Source organism: Pavona decussata, unplaced genomic scaffold (assembly GCF_977016875.1).
Source record: "Pavona decussata unplaced genomic scaffold, jaPavDecu1.1 SCAFFOLD_145, whole genome shotgun sequence".
Taxonomy (NCBI): domain Eukaryota; kingdom Metazoa; phylum Cnidaria; class Anthozoa; order Scleractinia; family Agariciidae; genus Pavona; species Pavona decussata.
In genome coordinates, this window is record NW_028145558.1 from 496,480 (window position 1) to 516,385 (window position 19,906).

General features: G+C 39.7%; 3 protein-coding genes across 8 annotated transcripts in view; 2 read left to right on the forward strand and 1 right to left on the reverse strand.

Annotated features, from left to right (window-relative positions):
• LOC146466312 (uncharacterized) overlaps positions 1-5,875 on the forward strand; it is a 29,589-nt gene extending 23,714 nt beyond the window's left edge. For 2 of the 4 annotated variants that reach the window (XM_085127450.1, XM_085127448.1), the window contains exons 3-7: positions 124-249; positions 1,451-1,576; positions 1,988-2,343; positions 2,989-3,249; positions 4,961-5,875. In XM_085127450.1, coding sequence (XP_084983576.1) covers positions 124-249; positions 1,451-1,576; positions 1,988-2,343; positions 2,989-3,249; positions 4,961-5,290 — 1,199 coding nt within the window. In that variant the 3' untranslated portion in view covers positions 5,291-5,875. Of the gene's footprint in view, positions 1-123; positions 250-1,450; positions 1,577-1,987; positions 2,344-2,988; positions 3,250-4,957 lie in introns of all 4 variants that reach the window. The other 2 variants (XM_085127451.1, XM_085127452.1) reach the window with 2 other exon arrangements.
• A 3,385-nt stretch (positions 5,876-9,260) lies between these two features.
• The window catches only part of LOC146466314 (uncharacterized), a 119,292-nt gene continuing 108,646 nt past the window's right edge, over positions 9,261-19,906 (forward strand). For all 3 annotated transcript variants that reach the window (XR_014868034.1, XM_085127453.1, XM_085127454.1), the window contains exons 1-4: positions 9,261-9,400; positions 12,619-12,769; positions 13,092-13,187; positions 14,669-15,024. Coding sequence is in view for 2 of the 3 variants with exons in the window: in XM_085127453.1 (XP_084983579.1) it covers positions 12,631-12,769; positions 13,092-13,187; positions 14,669-15,024 (591 nt within the window). In the remaining variant the exon portion in view is untranslated. The remainder of the gene's footprint in view (positions 9,401-12,618; positions 12,770-13,091; positions 13,188-14,668; positions 15,025-19,906) is intronic.
• Positions 16,039-18,486, reverse strand: LOC146466315 (uncharacterized). Its single transcript, XM_085127478.1, has 4 exons — positions 18,110-18,486; positions 17,867-17,984; positions 17,532-17,695; positions 16,039-17,359 (listed from the first exon to the last, which is right to left on the reverse strand). Exons 1-4 carry the CDS (start codon positions 18,484-18,486, stop codon positions 16,039-16,041), a joined length of 1,980 nt encoding a protein of 659 aa, XP_084983604.1.

The following is a 19,906-nucleotide window of genomic DNA, read 5'->3' on the forward strand; positions in this document are numbered from 1 at the left end:
CCACTTTCCTGCAGGCCTAAATTGAGCATAAAAAATAGGTTAACATAACTTATTATTAAGATAAGCTTTGCAATGACCACGCACGAAACAACTGACAAAATGTCTTATTTGCTACATTCAAAGGAGAATTCAGTAACCATGGTAACACTGAAATGAATCAACCAGTAAGAAAGAAACCAGCCGTCGTGAAACTGGAGTTACCAGAAAATGACGCCAAGAAATCAGATGATAGAAAAATTGAAACAGAAGGTAATGTACTAAATTGTCTTGTGTACGTCACAATTTTCCTTTCAAGGCTCTTTGCTACAAAAAAATTCGAAACAGTTTTATAGCAAGGAACTCTTGGGAGAAAACTTGTTCTCGTGAACAAACAGCAAGTTTTCTTGACCAGATTTTGTAAGGTACGTTTTATTTTCTCGTATGTACGCAACGTTTAGCAAGTTTGCCTTAACCTTGATCAGTCTCCTTGTTGAAAAACTAGAAAAAAGTCGCCGATCATCGTGTTTATTCTGCAAAAACACGTAAATATCAAGCAAAACTTGTTGAGTGGCAAACGTTGTTCGTGTAATGTAACACAAGTTTCGTTTTTGTGTTTGAACGCTGAAATTTGGGAAAGTGTTTCCTTATATGGCAAGCCTCTTTGTTGACAAACCAGCTTGGCAGGTTTTCCACATGGAGACGTTTCAAGGGAACCGTTATTAACAAAAACGTAGCCGTGTACAAAAGCACGGATCTTCCATTTCCAAGGAAACTTTACTTTTCAAGGACGTTTGTAACTCGAGTTGTCAGCTTGTATACATCAACAAATAGACATTGATAATACGAAATCTTTCTTAAGGAGAACTTGCTCATGTCGAACCAGCGATAGTTAGGGATCCGTTTTTGACGAATGACAAACGTAAGTTAAGCTGCCGTTTGCCACCTGCGAAATAATATTTAGGTCAAATTTTCTCCGTAAGGATCACGGTGCGAGCGCACTTGAAGTTAAAATGCAAAACGTTTTGGAGTTGAAATCGCAAATTACAGCCGTTAAACGTGGAAATTAAAATGGTATAAAATTAACGATTTGGGTAGCTATTTTTGCCCGATCGCGTTTAACGCGAAGGTAAATAGGAAAAACCGAAAGGTAGAATTTTGAATACTAAATCTCTCTATTGTCTTGCCAAGTCAATGTCAGTATAATAAGGGAGGCCAAAAACTTCAAGCAGGAAAGCAGTGGCTACAAAATGGCAACAGGAAATTAAGGCTGTAAAATGGGAGTTGTCTTCCTGCAAAATATTGATACTTCTTGTGGGCGACAGTACGAGAAAGGTTCAAGAATGGTGATTGGAAGATCAATTCCTTGTTTTTCATTCAGGCGTCAGCGCCTATTAAACATAAAAGATAGCTAAACATAACATACTATAAAAAGTAGCTTTTAATGACCACACTTTCTTTTCTACATTCAAAGGAGGATCCAGTTACCAAGGTAACACTGCAATGAACCCAACAGTTAGAAAGAAGCCAACCGTCGCGAAGCTGGAGTTACCGGAAAATGACGTAAAGAAATCAGATGATACGAAAATTGAGACTGAAGGTGAATACATTAAATTGCGTTGTGTATGTACCGTGGATGACATTTTTGAAACGGAGGTAACGAGATCCTTTCAGCGCTTGATTTTTGCATCTTTAGCGATTGACACCTCAAATAATTCAAGTTTGAAAGATATTGTAACACGCGGCAGAATTCTGAGAATATTAAAGTTATGACAATAAAACTTGTAGGATGGTGAGTATACATGTTCAAAGATGTTTCGTTTGAGATCTAAAACAGTTCTTGGAATCACATGAGGTGCAAGCTACGCCATGATTTTCAAATAGAGGTCACCTTGGATCCGCCATTTTAAATTTCTGGATTTCCCTAGAACCTCAAAATACACCAAAATTTTTAAGTTTTGAAAGCAGCCTTCAAGTACCTTCAAATTTATTACTTTTATTTTTCCTGTAGATGAAGATATTTCAGAGAGCGACCTGCACAAAGCTTATAGTCACGTGAACACCATTTTGTTTTTCATTGGTTATCCACGAAGTCGTCACAGCCTTCTTGGTTCTCTATTGGACGCCCATCCGCGCATGGTTATTTCGGACGAGACGACGGCTTTTTCTAGATGGAGATCGAATCCCAATAAATGGCTCGAAAACTCAATTTACACGTACTACGACTCAATATTTCGAGCTTCAGAGCGCTCTGTCACAAAAGGCAGAAGATCTCATGTGTTTAATGACACGGTTGTTAACAAGTCTTCTGCCTATGGCTATTATGTGCCCAACCAGTGGCAAGGACGATATGATGGTTATATTCAGGTAAGGTAGCATTTAGCTATATGGGAATCCTAGTAATGAATCGCTGAAATGCACCATCGAAGCTGAGAGAGGATTAGCGCCAGAATGCCATGCCTTCGGCTCTAACCTTCGTTTGGCTTTGATAGAGTTCATTTCGACTAAATTTTACGAAGCAAAGAAATGTCGACTGCATATACCAACAAAAGTCGTTCCCCTTTTAATGGGGCTAAAGTGAGAACATTCCCGATGCTACAACAGACATACATCTCTTTTTCAGAACAGTAGAATTTATTTAGAATTGATAATCGGTTAAAAAGTGTCATAACACGCCTTAAGCTAATGTGACAATTTATGGTCTTTCTGAAATCAGTAGAAGACGTCCAGATACTGTGGAACGCGATTAGAAAAAACTTGCTCTGCATTGGCTTATCACCCCATAGTAATTATTCCTAATAAAAAAGCTCCTAAAGATTATCTTATAACCTTCGTTATGCATGCAATTCTCCAATAAGGGATCTGTAACAGACAGCACTGGTGATGACGATGATGATAATGATGATGATGATGATGATGATGATGATGATGATGATGATAATGATAGCTGTTTGCACGATGGATGTTCTACAAACACCTTAATTCAGTGAACTCTTATTTATTAATCAATAGGTAATTGGTGACAAGTCAGGTGCCTTCACTGCCGGATCGATGTTGAAAGATGATGCGACAGACGCTGTGCGACGTTTAGAGAAGGAATCCGGTGCCAAAGTCAAGTTTATTCACGTCGTAAGAAATCCATTTGACAACATCGCTACCATGACGCTTCAACATAAAGAAATAAAAGCGCGGGGAGGAGACCATGAAGTAAAGGTATTACGAGAACTAACAATAAATAGCCTGAACACTTCAGCGCGGGAAGAAGAACACGAGGTAAAGGTATTACGAGACGGACTAATTATATTAACAAATCAACAGATCTATGGTCCATACTCCTGTAGACCAAGAAATGACGCCCTAAAATTAAAAAAAAAAAAAAAAAAAACTTCAAGTGAAACCACCGGCCGCAGACGGGTGGTTTCACTGCCAAATTTTGAACATTTTGTGGAGGCATTTTATGGTCCATACTCTTATAGACCATATAATGACGTCATAAAACGTTCAAAACTCAAGTGGAACCATGATCCACAGGCGAGTGGTTTCACTTCCAAATTTTGAACATTTTAAGGCGTCATTTTATCTTTTAAAAGAGTACAGGCCATAGAAAACTGCCGTAGATTTGTTTTCTACAATATCATGGGAAAAATACGGGCAGAATTTGCTTTATTTTCCTTTTACAAAGCGCGCACGTTAAATTTGACGTCATTTTTATTGTGTGTACCCTTATAGCAATAACTACGAGCCAATCAGAACGCAGGAATTTTGGCAGTTATAGTGAAGCATTAAGAGCGATGCCTACTTTGTAACTGCGCATACGTTCTGCGCATCTCGAGATACTCGGGTTTGCTATGGGTGGTGCCTACGAATACAGGGATATTTTTGCGCCGGTTTAAAACTATGCGGCGAAAGCAGAACTTAGCAAGTGCTCTTGGTATTCAAAAAGAAAAAAATTGGGGATAACCATGCATTTTTCAGAGATAATAAAGCTTCAATTTGATAAAAAATGCCATACATTGCTTTGTATTTTACACTTTAAAGAATCATTGTTTCTTAATTATCTCTTAAAAATGCGTTGTTACCCCCAATTTTCTTTCTGGATTCCAGTGGCCAATACTAAGATCTGCTTTTCCAGCATAGTAATAAACTGCGCAAAAATACTTCTGTATTAATAGGCACCGTCCTTAAATAGCCAGAAGGCTTCCAGAACTTACGCCTGTAATCGGCCAAAAAGTGCCAGCCACCCTAGTTGAAACAATTTAGAACTTTTACATGTAAGAAAGAATATTATCTTTCCAACTACCTGGATCTTACAAGAAAAGCAAACGAGCGGAGACCATTGTTGAAACCACAAGTTAACGATTCCACTCGGCAGATTTAACGAACTCTCCAACGATCGAAGAGTTTGTCTTTCCACAGACATAACCAGATTGAAGAAAGCACTCATTTTCCTTTACTCATCAATTCTCAGGGACAAATTTTACAAAAAAATGTACTCACTTTATCACAGAAATTCTCAAAAACCTTGTGAACTCAAATACTATAATGTCAACAGGGAACTGATCAAGTTCAATGCTTTCTGTCTTGATTTGCCCTTTGAAAATCAATCTCGATCTACAAGTAATTTAGCAAATTAAGTGATATGCTTTAGCAATAATATATACAGCTGTTTCGACAAAGGTTGTCCAAGAAAAGCGTAAAAGCGTGCGTCACAATGTGGAAAGGTAGTCAGGGAAATACCCAATAAATTTCAATAAAAGCTCAGAATCCATATTGCCCGCCATCTCAAGTCTTCGCTGCACGGTCGAGACACTATCGATTCTGAGCTTTTATTGAAATTTATTGGGTATTTTCCAGACTACTTTTAGGCATTGTCACCTACGCTTTGAGGATTTTCTTGGATAACCTTTGTCGAAACAGCTGTATATTTACGGTCTTGCAACTAAAGCTAGTTGTTGTTGTATTTCTTTCTTATTTGTATCAGCAGATCGATGCCCCAGAAATAATCGACGATAAAACAAAGCAATACTTTCACTGGGCCGAAGGAAGCAACAAAGCCAGGTTGGCTTTCCCAGGACAAGTGATCGACATACCAAGCATTGAAATAGTGAAACAGCCAGCGGAAACTCTCAGAAAAATATGCGCGTTCCTGAAAATCACGTGCTCGAAGGAGTATATCCAGGACTGCGCGGCCACCGTGGACCCCGTCCCTTCGATAACACGTGATTTCGTGGAATGGACTAAGGAACAGAAGGCGAGAGTTTACGAACAAATGAAAAGATTTTCGTTTTTTAAGGGTTATTCGTATGACAGTTAAAGGTGGACTATTTTAAATGTCTCGTTAAGATTTAGTTTCGAACATTTTGTCCTTTCTTTGTGCTCAAGTTTAAAGCAATAACCGTTTCACGAACGTGAACTCATTATATTGTTCTCGTTGATTTAATTGTATTAGATATGGCTTCGTATTGAAGCATTCGTTTTTTTTCGGCATGGCGATTTTAGCTCGATTACAACAACAATAGAAAAGTTTTGAATTTCAATTTTCTCGTATTGCTCGTATTTTAAAATACTACACAACTCGCAAAATATCCGCGCGTATTATATGTAAAACCATCGAATAAGATATATGTATAACGTTAAACATGGCAATAGCTAACATAGATTTCTTGCTTTATGAACTGGGGGAGAAAGATACACACAATATTAATATTTAAAATAACTTTATTAAAGTGTCTAAACGTACCTAGTTTACAATCGTGAACGAATTGGGGACACCTAACTACCTTTAAATATATTAATAAACAAAACAATGTTACTAACAAAGTATCTCAGTAAAACGTGTTCTTAAATAAAATAAAATTAAAGTTATAATCGTGCTAATATTTACAATAAAATCTATGAATTAATTGTAAACATTGTAAAGTCAAATGCATCTATCCAGAATCAATCAGCTTAAAAGGCTTTTGGGAGTGATAATAGACGAGAATATGGATTTCAGCAACCATACAGACACTGTCCGCAAAAACGCGCCAAAGGAATTGGTGTTTTAATGCGGTTACGAAAAACATGGTATTGACTAAAGCTGCCTCAATTGACTTATTGCCAATAGGTTCGACTAAAAATACGATCGCAAAAATTTCAAAAGCGTCGTAAACATCAGATCGATGCACCCAACCAGCGACTCGTTTGGGTGAATGTCTGTTAGAAAGACCTTTATCTGCTCGTTAATTGCAAAGCAATCAAATTTTCTGCGGCAAACTGACAGCTCAAACTCTCGAAATCCTTTTTTTTTTTTCGGAGAGTCAATTAGATAGATTTAGAATCGCGTTTACGCAAACTGAAATACCGATTAATTACCGAGACAGTAACACTTGTCGACCACTAAATTTTCTTCGACCCAAATATTAATCTATCATTGAGACTAGCCATTTGGAATTTACAGTTCACTAATTAATTTGACCCTTAAGGCAAAAAGTTGAAATGAAATAAGGAGAATGAACAACGAACAGGAAAAAATAAAGAAAAAAATGCAGTGAAAGCGACCTATCTGTTAACGAATTGGAAGAACAACACGAGAGATTTTGTCGCGGAGGAGTGCTACTCATTGGGGACATTTTTGTCGGATGCACCCTTGGGCTTCACGCCGATGAGCACTGCTGACGTTGCATGATCAATTGAAACCGATCAAGACTCGGACAAAATTCAGTGACGAAGTATAGCTAAACGGAAACTACAAACTTGCCGTCCAGTCGTTAAATAAATTGCCCTGGGGCCTTGGAACGCGTGCAAGGAATATTTGCCGAACTCACAAAATAACTTGTTTAGATATTAACGGTACTTTTTACCCGAATTTATTGTTGATTAGATCGGGTCCTGGGTTGTGCTATAAAAATAAAACGGCTCGACCGCGGTTCAGCCGCCCGACAGAAGCCTAAAACTTGCCACTTAAAAGGCCACTTTAAACAGTTTAAACATTTGGTTTGACATTTAGTTAAAAGCTGTTGAGTTTAATTTTGAAGTTTGCTGAGCCAAATTTCGGAAGCGTTTGAACAGGTCATTGAACATGTTGAAAGCGCAAAAAATGTTGAAAGCTTGTTAAAAGTATGTTGAATCAAATTTAAATCGGTTTAAACTTTCATTCAACATCCATACAACATTTCCTTTGTTCTCGAAAATGTTGAATGATGTTAAAGCCGTTTGAACACTCCGTTTAACATTTATCCAACATTTGCCCAACATCCGATCAACCCATTTTGTTGAACGAATGTTGGTGAAATGTTGAAACCAGGGCCGTACATAGCGCGGGGGCAGAGGGGGCAGCTGTGTTTGAGTTTGCTGAGCTATTTCTTGTAGCTGTACTGTAGCTATGCTGCTAGCTACTTGTAGCTTTACTGCTCCGAAATCACACGAAAATCGACTAATTTGTCTGAAAAAAATCTTCCTTCGATGTGAATTCCAAACGATTAAAGGTCTTAGAGGCAACTTTCTGTGTATGTGTGTAGGGGTGAAAACAAAAACGTCCAACTAGAAACCCTCTCTGTCCTGTGAGGGGTGTGCGGAGTTTGCCCCCTCAGACAAAAATCCCTACGTACGGGCCTGGAAACCCGCGTTTAAACAGGCCTTAACTTTTAATAATACTAGGCACTTTACGATATCCAGTTATAATAAAATGGACCTCTTCTTAAGGCGGCCCATTTAAACGGTTTCAACATTTAAATTTGCTTCAACATGCGCTCAACACTTTGATGAACCAAATGTTGGGGGCATTTGATCAGGTCGTTCAACATTGTTGAAAGCGTAAAAAAATGTTGAAAGCTTGTTGAAAGCGTGTTGAATCAAATTTAAATTGGCTTAAACTTTCATTCAATATCGATTCAAAACTTTCTTTCTTCTTGAAAATATTGAATGGCGTTGAAACCGTCTGAGCACTCCGTTCATCCAACATTTGCCCAAAATCCGTTCAACATTTGTTGAACGAATGCTGGGCAAATTCTGAAACCGTTTAAAAGGGCCTTTAACTCATAGTAAGGAAAAGGCCTTTGAATTGCACTTACAAATAAATAAATAAACACGAGAAACGTTATATCGCGCTCGACCTTGACAACAAAGTGGGAGACATATTTAACGTGATAAAATCATTTCTACGCAACAGTAACGGCTATTTCATAACATAAACGTGGACCGTTACCTTCCGGTTCCATCTTCTATATTAAGTCTTTTGAATGATGTCAAGTATCCCATTTTTGAACCGATTTTTGGGTGGACTCTTGTTCAGTAAGCCTTCTTCTTGCTAGTAGAAGTTATACAGTTTTAAGGCTGGTTTCCATATGATCGCGGATCGCAGATCGCAGATCGCAATAAGGGCTGCGATCGTCTGCGATCATATGGAAACATACTTCTGCGATCGTCTGCGATCCTGCGATCGTGCAGACGATCGCAGAAGATAAAACCATGTTCTATCGGCTGGTTTCCATATGATCGCAGACGATCGCAGACGATCGCAAACAATCGCAGACGATCGCAAAAAAGGCTGTTTCCATATAATCGCAACGATCGCAGAGCCGACCGTAGCCATAAGTTTTGGTCAGCGGAAATGTCAAATATACACGCGCGTGTAGGCTGAAAAGCGAACAACATCGCGAACGTGGAAGAGCAGAAATTTTGCCGCAAGCAAATTTACTTCTTCTGTTTGTCATGAAGCGAGTCGTCGTCAGCTCCAAAACTGTCGAAAACATCGGTTTTGGATTCAATAACGACCGTACGCAGTTCTTATGTTGCGAAATTTGGCCTCTGCTTCCCCAGCCGATAAATAAAACTTCTGCCCGATTTTGTCCCAACAGTTGGTCTTTTTTGTTCTTGTCTTTAAAATCTTTGCTGCTGCGATTGTAAACACATTCATAACGAGCAACTTCCTTCATAAATTCCTCGAAATGACAACCAAATGATTGTTGCTACGTAGACCGTTCCTACAATCGAACACACGAGCGTTGAATCGTGGGAGAGAACTGAAAATATGATGGGATGCGTTTCGATCGCGGATCACAAAACTTTGGTTTCGATATCATGGCACAATCGCAATTGATCGCAGGGGATCACAGACGATCGCAGGAGATATAACATGGTTCTATCTTCTGCGATCGTCTGCGATCACGATCGCAGGATCGCAGACGATCGCAGAAGTATGTGTCCATTTGATCGCAGACGATCGCAGACCTTATTGCGATCTGCAATCATATGGAAACCAACCTTTATGATAATATGTAAATATTCACGCTTTTTGACGTTCCACGTATGATTGTCAGCGTGGCTAATTTTGAATTACCGTTAGTTTCACCACGGCTAGTAAAATGTGTTTGTAACTCTTCTCTGCCTAATTCTTCTCAAGGCTGTTTATCACCGCTAAATGTTTGATTACAAGGCTTGAAAGGTAAGCAATGTTCAGTTAAATAGGAAGACCAATTGATGCCTCGCCAAGTTTACTGTTAAGAAACTATTGTTATTTTAACTGCACTTTGCGTTATATACTCCGTCGCCGTGTTTACTTTGTCGACCTTTTCAAAACTGGGAGGCAAACAAATCTACAATGTATGGGATTTTCGCCGATCTTTCCGGCGAGATAATCTAACGCCGCAAGAATTTGAAAGAATTTTTTATTTATTATTTTGTCCTAAGACTATTTTCGTCAGATAAAGGGAACAGATTCAAGCCGTAAATAAAATTTTAAAACTTTATACAAACTTTCGCATTCAAAGACTACAAATTGCTGTAAAAAACGTCGAAACACACATAATTTTAAGCCCCATTTACACGAGCAAAAAGATCGGCACGGCACCCCAAAGTTACGGTACGGTACGGATTTTAAACGTGTAAACATAGTGTGCCTCAAAATAATACGGCACCGGTGCCCGAAATTTTAGGGGTGCCGAGACCACCTCGCGAGGTGGTCTCGGCACCCCTAAAATTTCGGGCACCGGTGCCGTATTATTTTGGGGCACACTATGTTTACACGTTTAAAATCAGGAGTGCCGTGCCAAAAAAATTGGCGACACCGTACCGTAATTTTGGGGTGCCGTGCCGATCTTTTTGCTCGTGTAAATGGGGTTTAAAATTAATGGTCTACTTTTCAAAAGATGAATGATGCAACTGAGATACCAGCATTTTAAATTAAGTTTAAAGTTTCATATTCCGCCAATTTCTAGATCAAGCTCACGTTGTTCTAGAAGTTAAAAGTCGGTTGAAATCCGCACACATTTATTATAATTTCAACCATGATTGTGCCTCATATCAAAGCTAAGCAAGATCGCGTCAGAAACTGTGGAAAATTCTACATTGCCATGAATAAAAACCCTCACATTAAGTTAGCACCAGAATTTGGCCTGAACGAAATTCGAAGCGATGTCCTTGCAATACTGAACCGAGTCAAAACATTTTGTTACCGAGCAATCAAGCCTTCTCGAATCTTGTCAATGAGGAGCTAAACTATTGAGAGCCAAGATAAGTACTATCAATAATAGCTCAGTTTGTAAGAATATAGAATCGCTGTTGCGGAAATAATGGGATTGAATCGCATTGAACCCCTAGATTCTTTAGTTTTTGTTTTACTTTTGGAAAATTATTTAAACTTCAGTGCAAGGGTTTTTCAAGAATCCTTATGCGACAAATGCGTTTGTCGGACAATAGACAATTGACGTGCAGTTAAAAGTGCATCGAAAATGTTGAAGGTTCAATGTAAGAAATTTGAATATATTGGAAATAACTTGATTATAAGCGGTTTAATTTAAGACCGTTCATTTTAACGATTGACATTAGAATTTTATCAATTCAGAAGCTGCTTGATCACCTTCTTTCTATTCCTTCAGGATCATATTGACAAAACTTTTGAAACGAAATTCTCAAAGATTTATTCGTCTAGACAATTATGTTATGAAATGAAACGAAAGAAATTTTGCAAGGGATGTTGCGGTAACCAGGCCAACGGCCAACTAAAAGATGACAGACATACATTGTCTGTCGATTAGAGCTCGCCGAAGCCCACAAACAACGCAGGCTCACTTTAAAACAGGGCTACATGTAGTAGCCCGCGAAACAAAAATGAATAACCGACTTAAATCTTACTGATTTGTACAAAGACGCAGCAAATTTTGCCTGTTTGACGGTACATTGACTATAAATAGCGGCTTTAAGAAACCACGTCGGCAACGCCAACGACTAAGGAAACGTCACTTGAAAATATAAGTTCGCGTAACTTGTATTAGTTCGCGATTATTCCAATAGGCCTCATCACGGTTTTCGACGCCATTTTGACGAGTAGGCAAACACGTCTTAAAAAACAGTGTTTGTATGGAAATCCGATGTCAAATAATTTTCATAAAACATCGCTTCTGAAAAATTCACGAATTGGAAACTTTTAGCACTAATAAAACGACTTTAAGAAAAAAATGTGGAGGGATATAGCTGTGCCAGAAAGCGTCCAGTCGTGTTTTGAACTTTCCATACATTTGTTTGTATTTTTTTCCCGCGAACTATTTTTAGTAGCAGTTCACGGCTGGTTCGCTATACAGACAAATGTACTGAAAGTTCAAAACACGACTAGACGCTTTCTGGCACAGCTACATCCCTCCATTTTTTTTTCTTAAAATCCTTTTACTAGTGCTAAAAGTTTCCAATTCATGAATTTCTCAGAAGCGATGTTTTATGAAAATTATTTGACATCAGATTTCCATACAAACGCTGTTATTTCAGAAATGGCGTCGAAAACCGTGGGGTAAGACATTTCTAGTCATCAGAGTTTTCATGTTTTAACACCCACATGCGAACTGTGAACGGCAGCGTGGTAAAAACTTTAGAAACATAAACCTCGAAGTCGGCCACAGGGTCCAGAGGAGTTCTGTTCTATCGTACAAGACACTGTTATCTTCGAGTATCTCTCGTTGATGACTAAAACATTTATACTTCCTACAATCAAAAGATCTTAACTGTTTTGAATCCTAACTGTTTTCTGTCTTCAGGAACGGTGTATAGTAGATAGAGAGATAGATAAATCGTTTATTGAATAATACACACTTTACAGTCTCAACAACTGAATTTCGTGTCCAAAAATATGATAATAGATAATTACAATAAGAATACAAAAGACTGACAGAATAATTAAAATTTCGCAAAAAATTCTGTATGTTAATACAGCTAATCAAAGGCTATGGCTAATAATGAAGGAATTCTTTAATCGATCTGTTTTACACACCGGAGTATCAAAAAATCTCTTATTGCTTAAGTGTCTCAGACAAAGTGGAACTGACTTTGATGGTAAAAGACTGACAAGCTTAATTATGATCTTTGTTAACTATAAATTCCTCGGTACGTGGTGTTTCTCGTCTGGCATATAGTAAGTGTTGGAATACCAGCCATATCTAATGCATCTGTATACTTTAGGTAGGAAAAACTGTTCGCATGACACGTTTTGGATGCGCTCCATTTGTTTAAAATACAGTCCGGCACAATAACCGTTGCCCAAAGGGTACCAATTTTTTTTTCTGAAAGCTTAGTTTTCCGAATGAAGAAAAATGAGACAACAGTTTTTGCTCTGATGCCGCCAGTAGACAAATAAATAAACAAATAACAAACGAAAAAAAATAATTTTCCCCACAGAACTAAGTCGAGATGTTTTCAAGAAACCAGGTTAAATTTCGTGGAGTCTTGGTTGGGGTCTTCATTGGATTGGGACTGGCTGCTTTTGTGATCGTCTGGTGGAACAATGATAAGTACAGTATACAACGGGCCATTATAAGCTACGACTATGGTAAGAATAATTTCTTGGTAAATAAGTTAAATAGCTCAAAACACTGTCGGCTGTGTGGCATATTTTAGCAGTTGATTCTCCTTCGGGCGCTAGAGTTTTTATTATAAATAATTTTTACCCGAAACGTTTTATTTCTAGCTGTTAATTTAGTCATTCATCTCTTTTTAGTTACTATCTTTCACTTTGTGATTTCTAATTTATTTATTTTGTTATTGTCAGTCTAAATTAAGCAAAAATGATGGCTAACGTAATATCAAGATTAGTTTTGCAGTGAGCACGAACGAAATAACTGACAAACATTTTTTCTTTACTATATTCAAAGGGGAATCCAGTCACCATGTTAACACTGCGTTGAATGCACCGATTGGAAACAAACCAATTGATGGGAAAACGGACACAACGAAAGTTGAAATTGAAGGTGAATGTATTACATTATACACTTAATGTATGGTCCCAAGCCAAGGGAAAGAGTTAGTTTTGTTTTCCCAAGAATCCTGATGTATCCCAAGACGCAGTCGAGGGAAACATCAGGACTCGAGGGAAAACAAAACTAACTAGTTTCCCGAGGTACCATACATTAAGTGCTTTGTTATATATTTAGACTTTCCCTTCAACAATCACAGCAAAACAAACAAACAAACAAACAAACAACTGAGAGGGCAACAACTGCGGAATTGTTTCCCGGTCGGGATACATTTGTATTTGATCAGGGGCACCGGCGTGACCAAGAATCAACCAATCACAGTGCTCGTTTTGTTGAGTGAAAGTCTAGGTATATAACAATACTTTGTGTATGTACTGTGGATGAATTTTTTAACAACTTGAAGAAATTCTGTTACCGACTGTAAAAGCTTAGTTTAATAGGCGCAATGAAAACCTTAGAAATTCAGATTTAAAAGAGATTCCAACGCTTAACCAATGACTTTGGAACCTAGCACCGTTATAGTGGTTTTGTAGACATTTAAGAATCGAAATTAATCGATAAAATCCGCCCGAGAATGAGTTTACACTAATTTCCTACATCTCGCATGTAAATAAAATATCTCAGGCATTAGGGAGCTTAAAAGCAACGACGGCGGCAACGAGAACGTCACAAAACAAAAGGTTTAACGAGGAAAAACCAATCGCTCTGTACGTGTGTTATATGTTTTTGTACACTCTTTGCCGGCATCAGCAAAACAACAACGCGAAATGACCAAGTTCAAAGTTTTGCGGAGAACATGAGCACACGACGGTGAATGTTTTATTCTTCTTCCTTAATTGAACGCCATTCCTGTCAATCTAGTTCCCAGATACGTCGCCCACATTCTACAAGTTGAACGAATTGGAATCATCGCGAAGTAGTGCAAGTAAAGCGATTTTCAAGTGACGTTTTCTTTGCCGTTTGCCGTTTTCGATGGTTAAGTTTCTTCTCAAGCGACGACGACGGCGACGCCGCAAAACAATAGGTTTAATGAGCGAAAACAATCCCTCTGCACGTGCGTTTTACATTTGGTACAATTCTTTGACGTCCTCGGCCAAACAACTGCGTAAAATGACCAGATTCAAGGTTTTGCGGAGAACATGAACACACGACGGTGAATTTTTCATTTCCTGTCTTACATCGGACGCCACCCCTACCAATTTAGTTTCTGGGTAGTTCGCCATTTTTGTGAACGAGTCGAAATAATCACGAAGCAGCAAAAATAGGAATTTATGCTCTCAGTTGACGTCAACGTTTTTGATGGCGTTCCCGCTTCTTAAGTTCCCATTGACTGTAAAACTGAATTGGCCGTGCTAAGCTCTCAATCAAGATCGCGTCCAAACCATTGCTGCATTGGCCCCTGAAAACTACACCTTTGCTTACAATGTTAGGTTAGAAAAGCGGCCTTTAAATCATCGCTTTGGTTTCTCCTTCAGATGAAGAAATTTCAGAGAACGACCTGCATAAAGCTTATAGTCACGTGAACACCATCTTGTTTTTCATTGGTTATCCACGAAGTCGTCACAGCCTTCTTGGTTCTCTATTAGACGCTCATCCGCACATGGTTATTTCGGACGAGACGAATGCTTTTTCAAGATGGAAATTAAATCCCAGTAAATGGATAGAAAACTCAATTTACTCGTTCTACGACACAATATTCCGAGCTTCAGAGCGCGCTGTCGCAAAAGGTAGAAGATCTCATGTGTTCAATGGCACAGTTGTGAGCAAGTCTTCCTCTTACGCTTATTATGTTCCAAACCAGTGGCAAGGGCGATATGATGGCTATATTCAGGTAAGGTACCACTCATTGGTCGATGATGATGATGATGATGATGATGATGATGATGATGAATAAATGAATGAATAAATAAAATTTATTAACGTGTCAATAAAATATCTAGCAGAGGGTTAGCCCTCAGCTAATAGGGGACACCTACCTAAGCGTTACTAAGAATCTAGAACTGTACAATGAAAAAAAATTATAAAAGATGATAATGATGATGATGATGATATACATTCCCCAAAAGTGATGATCCCTTTATTTTGTACCTAAATTAACTTAGATTTTAGTCATTCGTTGTATTAACTTCGAAAGTGGACCGCTTTTGTGATTCAGAGTCGAAAAAAATAATTTTGGTTGATGCGATACGAGAGCCAACCTTGTTTTTAAAGCGCGAGTGTTCCGCGCATTTTTGTTTTTAGTCCCTTTAGCTGCAAAGAGACCTCAAACACTTTGCATGGAATGGAACTGTTTAGGTGTTAAAGTGAACAAATTGGTCAACAATAGGAACGCCATGTTCCTGTTGTTGTAATTAGGAACTATTTGTTCCTATTCGATGTGTTCCTTTCTACTTGATTTGTTCCCTTAAGAAGTGAAAGGGAACTCAAGTTCCGAATTAATTTCTGCGATCAGGAAATTAGGACCAAGTGTTCCTAGTTCCCTTTACTAAAAGAGAACGGGAGTTCCGATAACTTTATTTTTTGGTCCTTTTTTGCAAAAATAAGTTCCGATCTATCCTGCAAAGGAACTTATCACTCCATCATTATTCCTATTAATTGAAAGTTCCTTTCTTACTAAATAGGAACTTTTGTTCCAGATTTGAAAAGTAATTAGGTATAGCATAACTGAGGGGCAGTGAATGCACAAATTAGTTTTTATAGATAAAGTCACAGGAAGAATAAGTTAGGGGAGGGGTCGGGATGATTGGTGTCGGACAATTGATGGTGCAAACGCGCAATGTATTATTAACGTGCCAACCATTTTTTTTATTTATAAACAAAAATCAGGTTCAGCCTGCTTGTCTGTTTATTGGGACATGCACAAGCTTGTCGTGTGCAAGCATGAACTTGCCAGGACTTGTCCATCTGTTATTGTTTTCTGACCCGACAGACATTTTCCACGCTTGCCAGCCCTCTGCATTCCCGGTGACTTTCTTTTCGTTGGTCGTTTGGGGCTGTTAACCGGGATTCCTCCCCATGTGCTGGGAAGGCTGTAATCTTCAATTGGTCTTACAACCCAGCTAGGAGTTGGGGGTACAAAGTCGGGGTCGAAAGGTGGGCTCCTTCTAGGTGTCGCTGCTCCGCTGGGCGAGAGAGGATTTAACTCTTCCACAGTTTCTCTGTAGCCACTGTCTTGAGTGTGGGAAGGCGCCTGCGTTATAAAAATGTCCTCTTCGTCTGTCTCTTCGTCACGTCGCGGCAACGCCTCGCAGGGGTAAGGGAGTGACTGCCAGATGGTGCATATCCATTGCGTCTGCTGAGTGGACGTCCATCCCATTTCTACGCACTTGCGTCTCCGTTCCTCCAGCACAAGCTTTGCCAGACCTGGGACCTCTACTTTCTTGAAATTTAACTTAAGGGCCTCCTCGGCGACACCGATCATATATTGTAGGGCTTTTTTTACGTCTTGGTCAGTGGCAGAGTCTTCTTGCTTCTGGAGATCTATCAGCTCTTGTTCTTTCTGAAGAACCCACTCGTCTTCGTAGAATTTTCTCGCTTTTTCTTCGAGCTCTTGCATCTCTTCTTCCCGTTTCCTCAGAAAATACTCCTCACGTGTTCTCTCTATGTTAGGATGGTATGGTCCGCCGACCTTGTCTAGAAGATGGGCATCTTCCTCCCTTATCATTCCCAAACTAACCCATCGACGCCTTGTTTCCTCTAGGAATCTGCTCTCTCTATCGTGTAGATCTCTCTCTGCTTCCTCCATTACGTTTCGAAGTTCCGCTCCGATAAGGGCGAGTTGTCTTTCCTTTAGGCTCTGCTTGGGCACTTTTCCTCTCTCCTTCGATATTCGTGATAGGTTTCTATCCCAGAACTCAGATGCTCGTAGTGGCACATCCTCTGCATCCGAATCTCCGTCAGATTCTTCTTCTCCTTCTCCTTCTTCTTCTTCTTCTTCTTGGGAGCCATCGACATTATCTTCGTTTTCCCCACTCTCGCTATCGTCAAGCAAGGCAGAGCGAATGCGCTCTTTTTCGTCCTCGTCTAGTGGTCCGTCGTGCGCTCTTGAGGTGTTAAGAGGCACTTCGTCTTCTGGAGTCACTGCTTTGGTAGAGGCCCACACGATGCAGTCCATTGCATGGCTTTTCAAGTACTCCTGGACACCAGCAGCGTTGGTCGAGTTTAACCTTCAAAATAAGTAGGGACAAAACTTTAAAAAATACCAATAAGTCTTCCGAGCCATGCATCTCCTTTCCGTTTTTGTCAACGTTCGACACCATGTGAAGGTGTTTCTTGATGGCTGTATCGAGCAATAACTAGTTTGGGACGAGACCGAGAGTGCTTTTTAAGCTTTCTTACCTTTTGAAATGAAATTTCTGCAGGCGAACCTCCATAGCATCGTTGTGGTCGGCGCCGAAGTCCATCTCAGTCTGACATGTAATGAAAATGGGACACCGTATCTCAAGGGGGACCGCAGATTTGTATTTCTTGTCGTATGCTGAAATGCCGCCTTGCGTCAGCATCTGTATGAAAAGAGAGATGCAATTATCTCAGTTAAGAAAACGATAGTTTAACAATATCGTAAATTTTTAACTTAGCTTTATAATAATATTGTAATGCGCTTTTGATTATTTTTATAGAAAAAAGCGCAATATAAATAATAAATATTATTATTAATTATTATTATTATTTACTTTCCAATCATCTGGATCGAGCATCTTTGCATAGGCCTCGTCAAGGAATATGATCTGCGTGTCTGTGTCGATCATGCTCTTGTTGAATGCACGCTGTTTAGAAATCATCGCGATGTACCTGAAACGACACAAATAAACAAACACAAAACAAGTTTTATGAATAAATGAGCTCTTACTAGTTGCTGTATTTCATAAAAAGCTGACACTGTACATGCTACTTGCTTTTCAGTGTTGGGGTATTACCTCCTCGGAATGATTGCCGTAAGTGGAGTAAAAAGAGACGTCTTGCCACTGTTCGGCTCCCCAATAAGACAGAGGACCCTCTCTTTGTGCTGCTTTCCTCCGTGGTTTAGAAGCCGTAGGAAGTACTCGCAAAAATGCGAAATTTCTACTTCGTCGAGGCTGTTCTCGAGGATGGCCTGGAAATAGCCGGGTTCAGAATTCTTTGTGTGATCATAATCGACAAACGCCCTTGGTGTTATTTTGCCTATGCTTGGGTCTTGAATGGCGTCTTTGATAAACTTTCGATTTGGGATTGAGTAACACCAGCCGTCCCGCACTTCTACAAGGTCGTAATTTATCGTTAACTGGTCACACATCTCGCTTTCGCGGTCTCCCATGATTAGTTTGGGGGTTTGGTTTGGGGTTGCGGCCAAGGATGCTCAGGAATTTCTTCACTGAGCTACAGTGCTCGTTTGTGTATTTGGCCGCTGTTAGCTTTTTATACACCTCGCCGTGAAAAAGGGCGTAGCCAAGTTTTCTCATCGCCCTTTCTACGTCGTTCAGGGCGATGCCAATTGGTGAAGCAAGATCTTGACTTGGTTCTGGAGTGATTTCGGCGTTTTGAGACTCTTCTATCCCGAAGACATCGAAAACCATCCGGCTTGGGCCAACGCCGGTATGGCCTTCTTTGTCAATATTGCCCTGAATTCCGGCGAGATCACTTGAAGGCGCACAACGCGTTCACTGCCCGTGGGCGACCCAATAGGTTCTTCGCACAGCTGGCTTTGAAGTAGTTCTATTCCATATCGAAAGGAGGCGTCTACCTTTCTTTGTGTGAAGGAGTTGTTGTGATCTTTCACAATTTGGCATAAAGGCGAAGCACAGCTTTCCTCTTTGCCTGGAACGCACGACGGTAAAGATTTGGGGTCAGCTTCCACTCCGATTTCCAGCAAAGCCTTGTGTATGGGGACTGTAGAAACTTGCATGCCGTTCACTGATTTGAGTGCGAGCCAATAACTAATGGCGGGGTGGTAGGTTTTTTCTTCAACGGGACCTTGTTGTGAATTATTCGCTTGATCTTTTTGTCGGGGTCTCACTTCTTTCGAACCGATGGCCGAGAAAAAAAATGCCATCCCCTGTACTTTCTTCAGTGCCTGGTCACACTCGTCTCGCTTCTTTGTAATTTCTTTCCAAGTCTTCTCAAGCGATTCGCGTTCTCCGGTACTGAATGAAATTTTCGTGCTGATCAAGGAGCATCCTTTCACGGTTGTCAAAATGGTACTGATTAAAGCACTTCTTATTTTCTGTGGAAATAATATATCTTGGTTAGAATTTAGCTGCAAGGGAAAAAACTAAGCTGCAAGAAGCGGCAAAGAAGTCCAACGTACCTTACTGTTGAGCTGCTTCGCAGGTCCGCTCGCCATGGCTGCTAGTGTTGAACTGATGACAGCGTCGTTTTGCAACCGATATTTATGCCCAAATACTTGGGAAATTTTTGTTTCAGCGAAGGCTTGTTGTTCCTTTAAAGTTTTTTCTTTTGGACCGAATATCTTGTACTGTGACAATGCATGGTTATGTAATACATGAAAAGAGGTGTAGCATTCTTTTGACCACAAAAGGAAAACAGACTCTTTCATACTTTCAAGAAACGTGATAGTACATACCGGGTTTGCCGAAAATTGCGCTGATAGAAATCTTTTTGTTGACTTAAAGGAGAGTCAACATGGTTATGTAATACATGAAAAGATGTGCAGCATTCCTTTGACAAGAATGTGTTTGTCAAGAAGCCGAAGCCCTCGCATAGTTTTCCATAGGCAT

Excerpts from the sequence above, each read along its gene's own strand:
- LOC146466315 (XM_085127478.1), bottom strand. The coding sequence starts at position 18,486 with ATGGGAGACCGCGAAAGCGAGATGTGTGACCAGTTAACGATAAATTAC. Across the intron at positions 17,985-18,109 it reads ACGGCAATCATTCCGAGGAG|GTACATCGCGATGATTTCTA; the intron begins GTAATACCCCAA and ends GTGTCGTTTCAG. Across the intron at positions 17,360-17,531 it reads CAGAAATTTCATTTCAAAAG|GTTAAACTCGACCAACGCTG; the intron begins GTAAGAAAGCTT and ends CTTATTTTGAAG.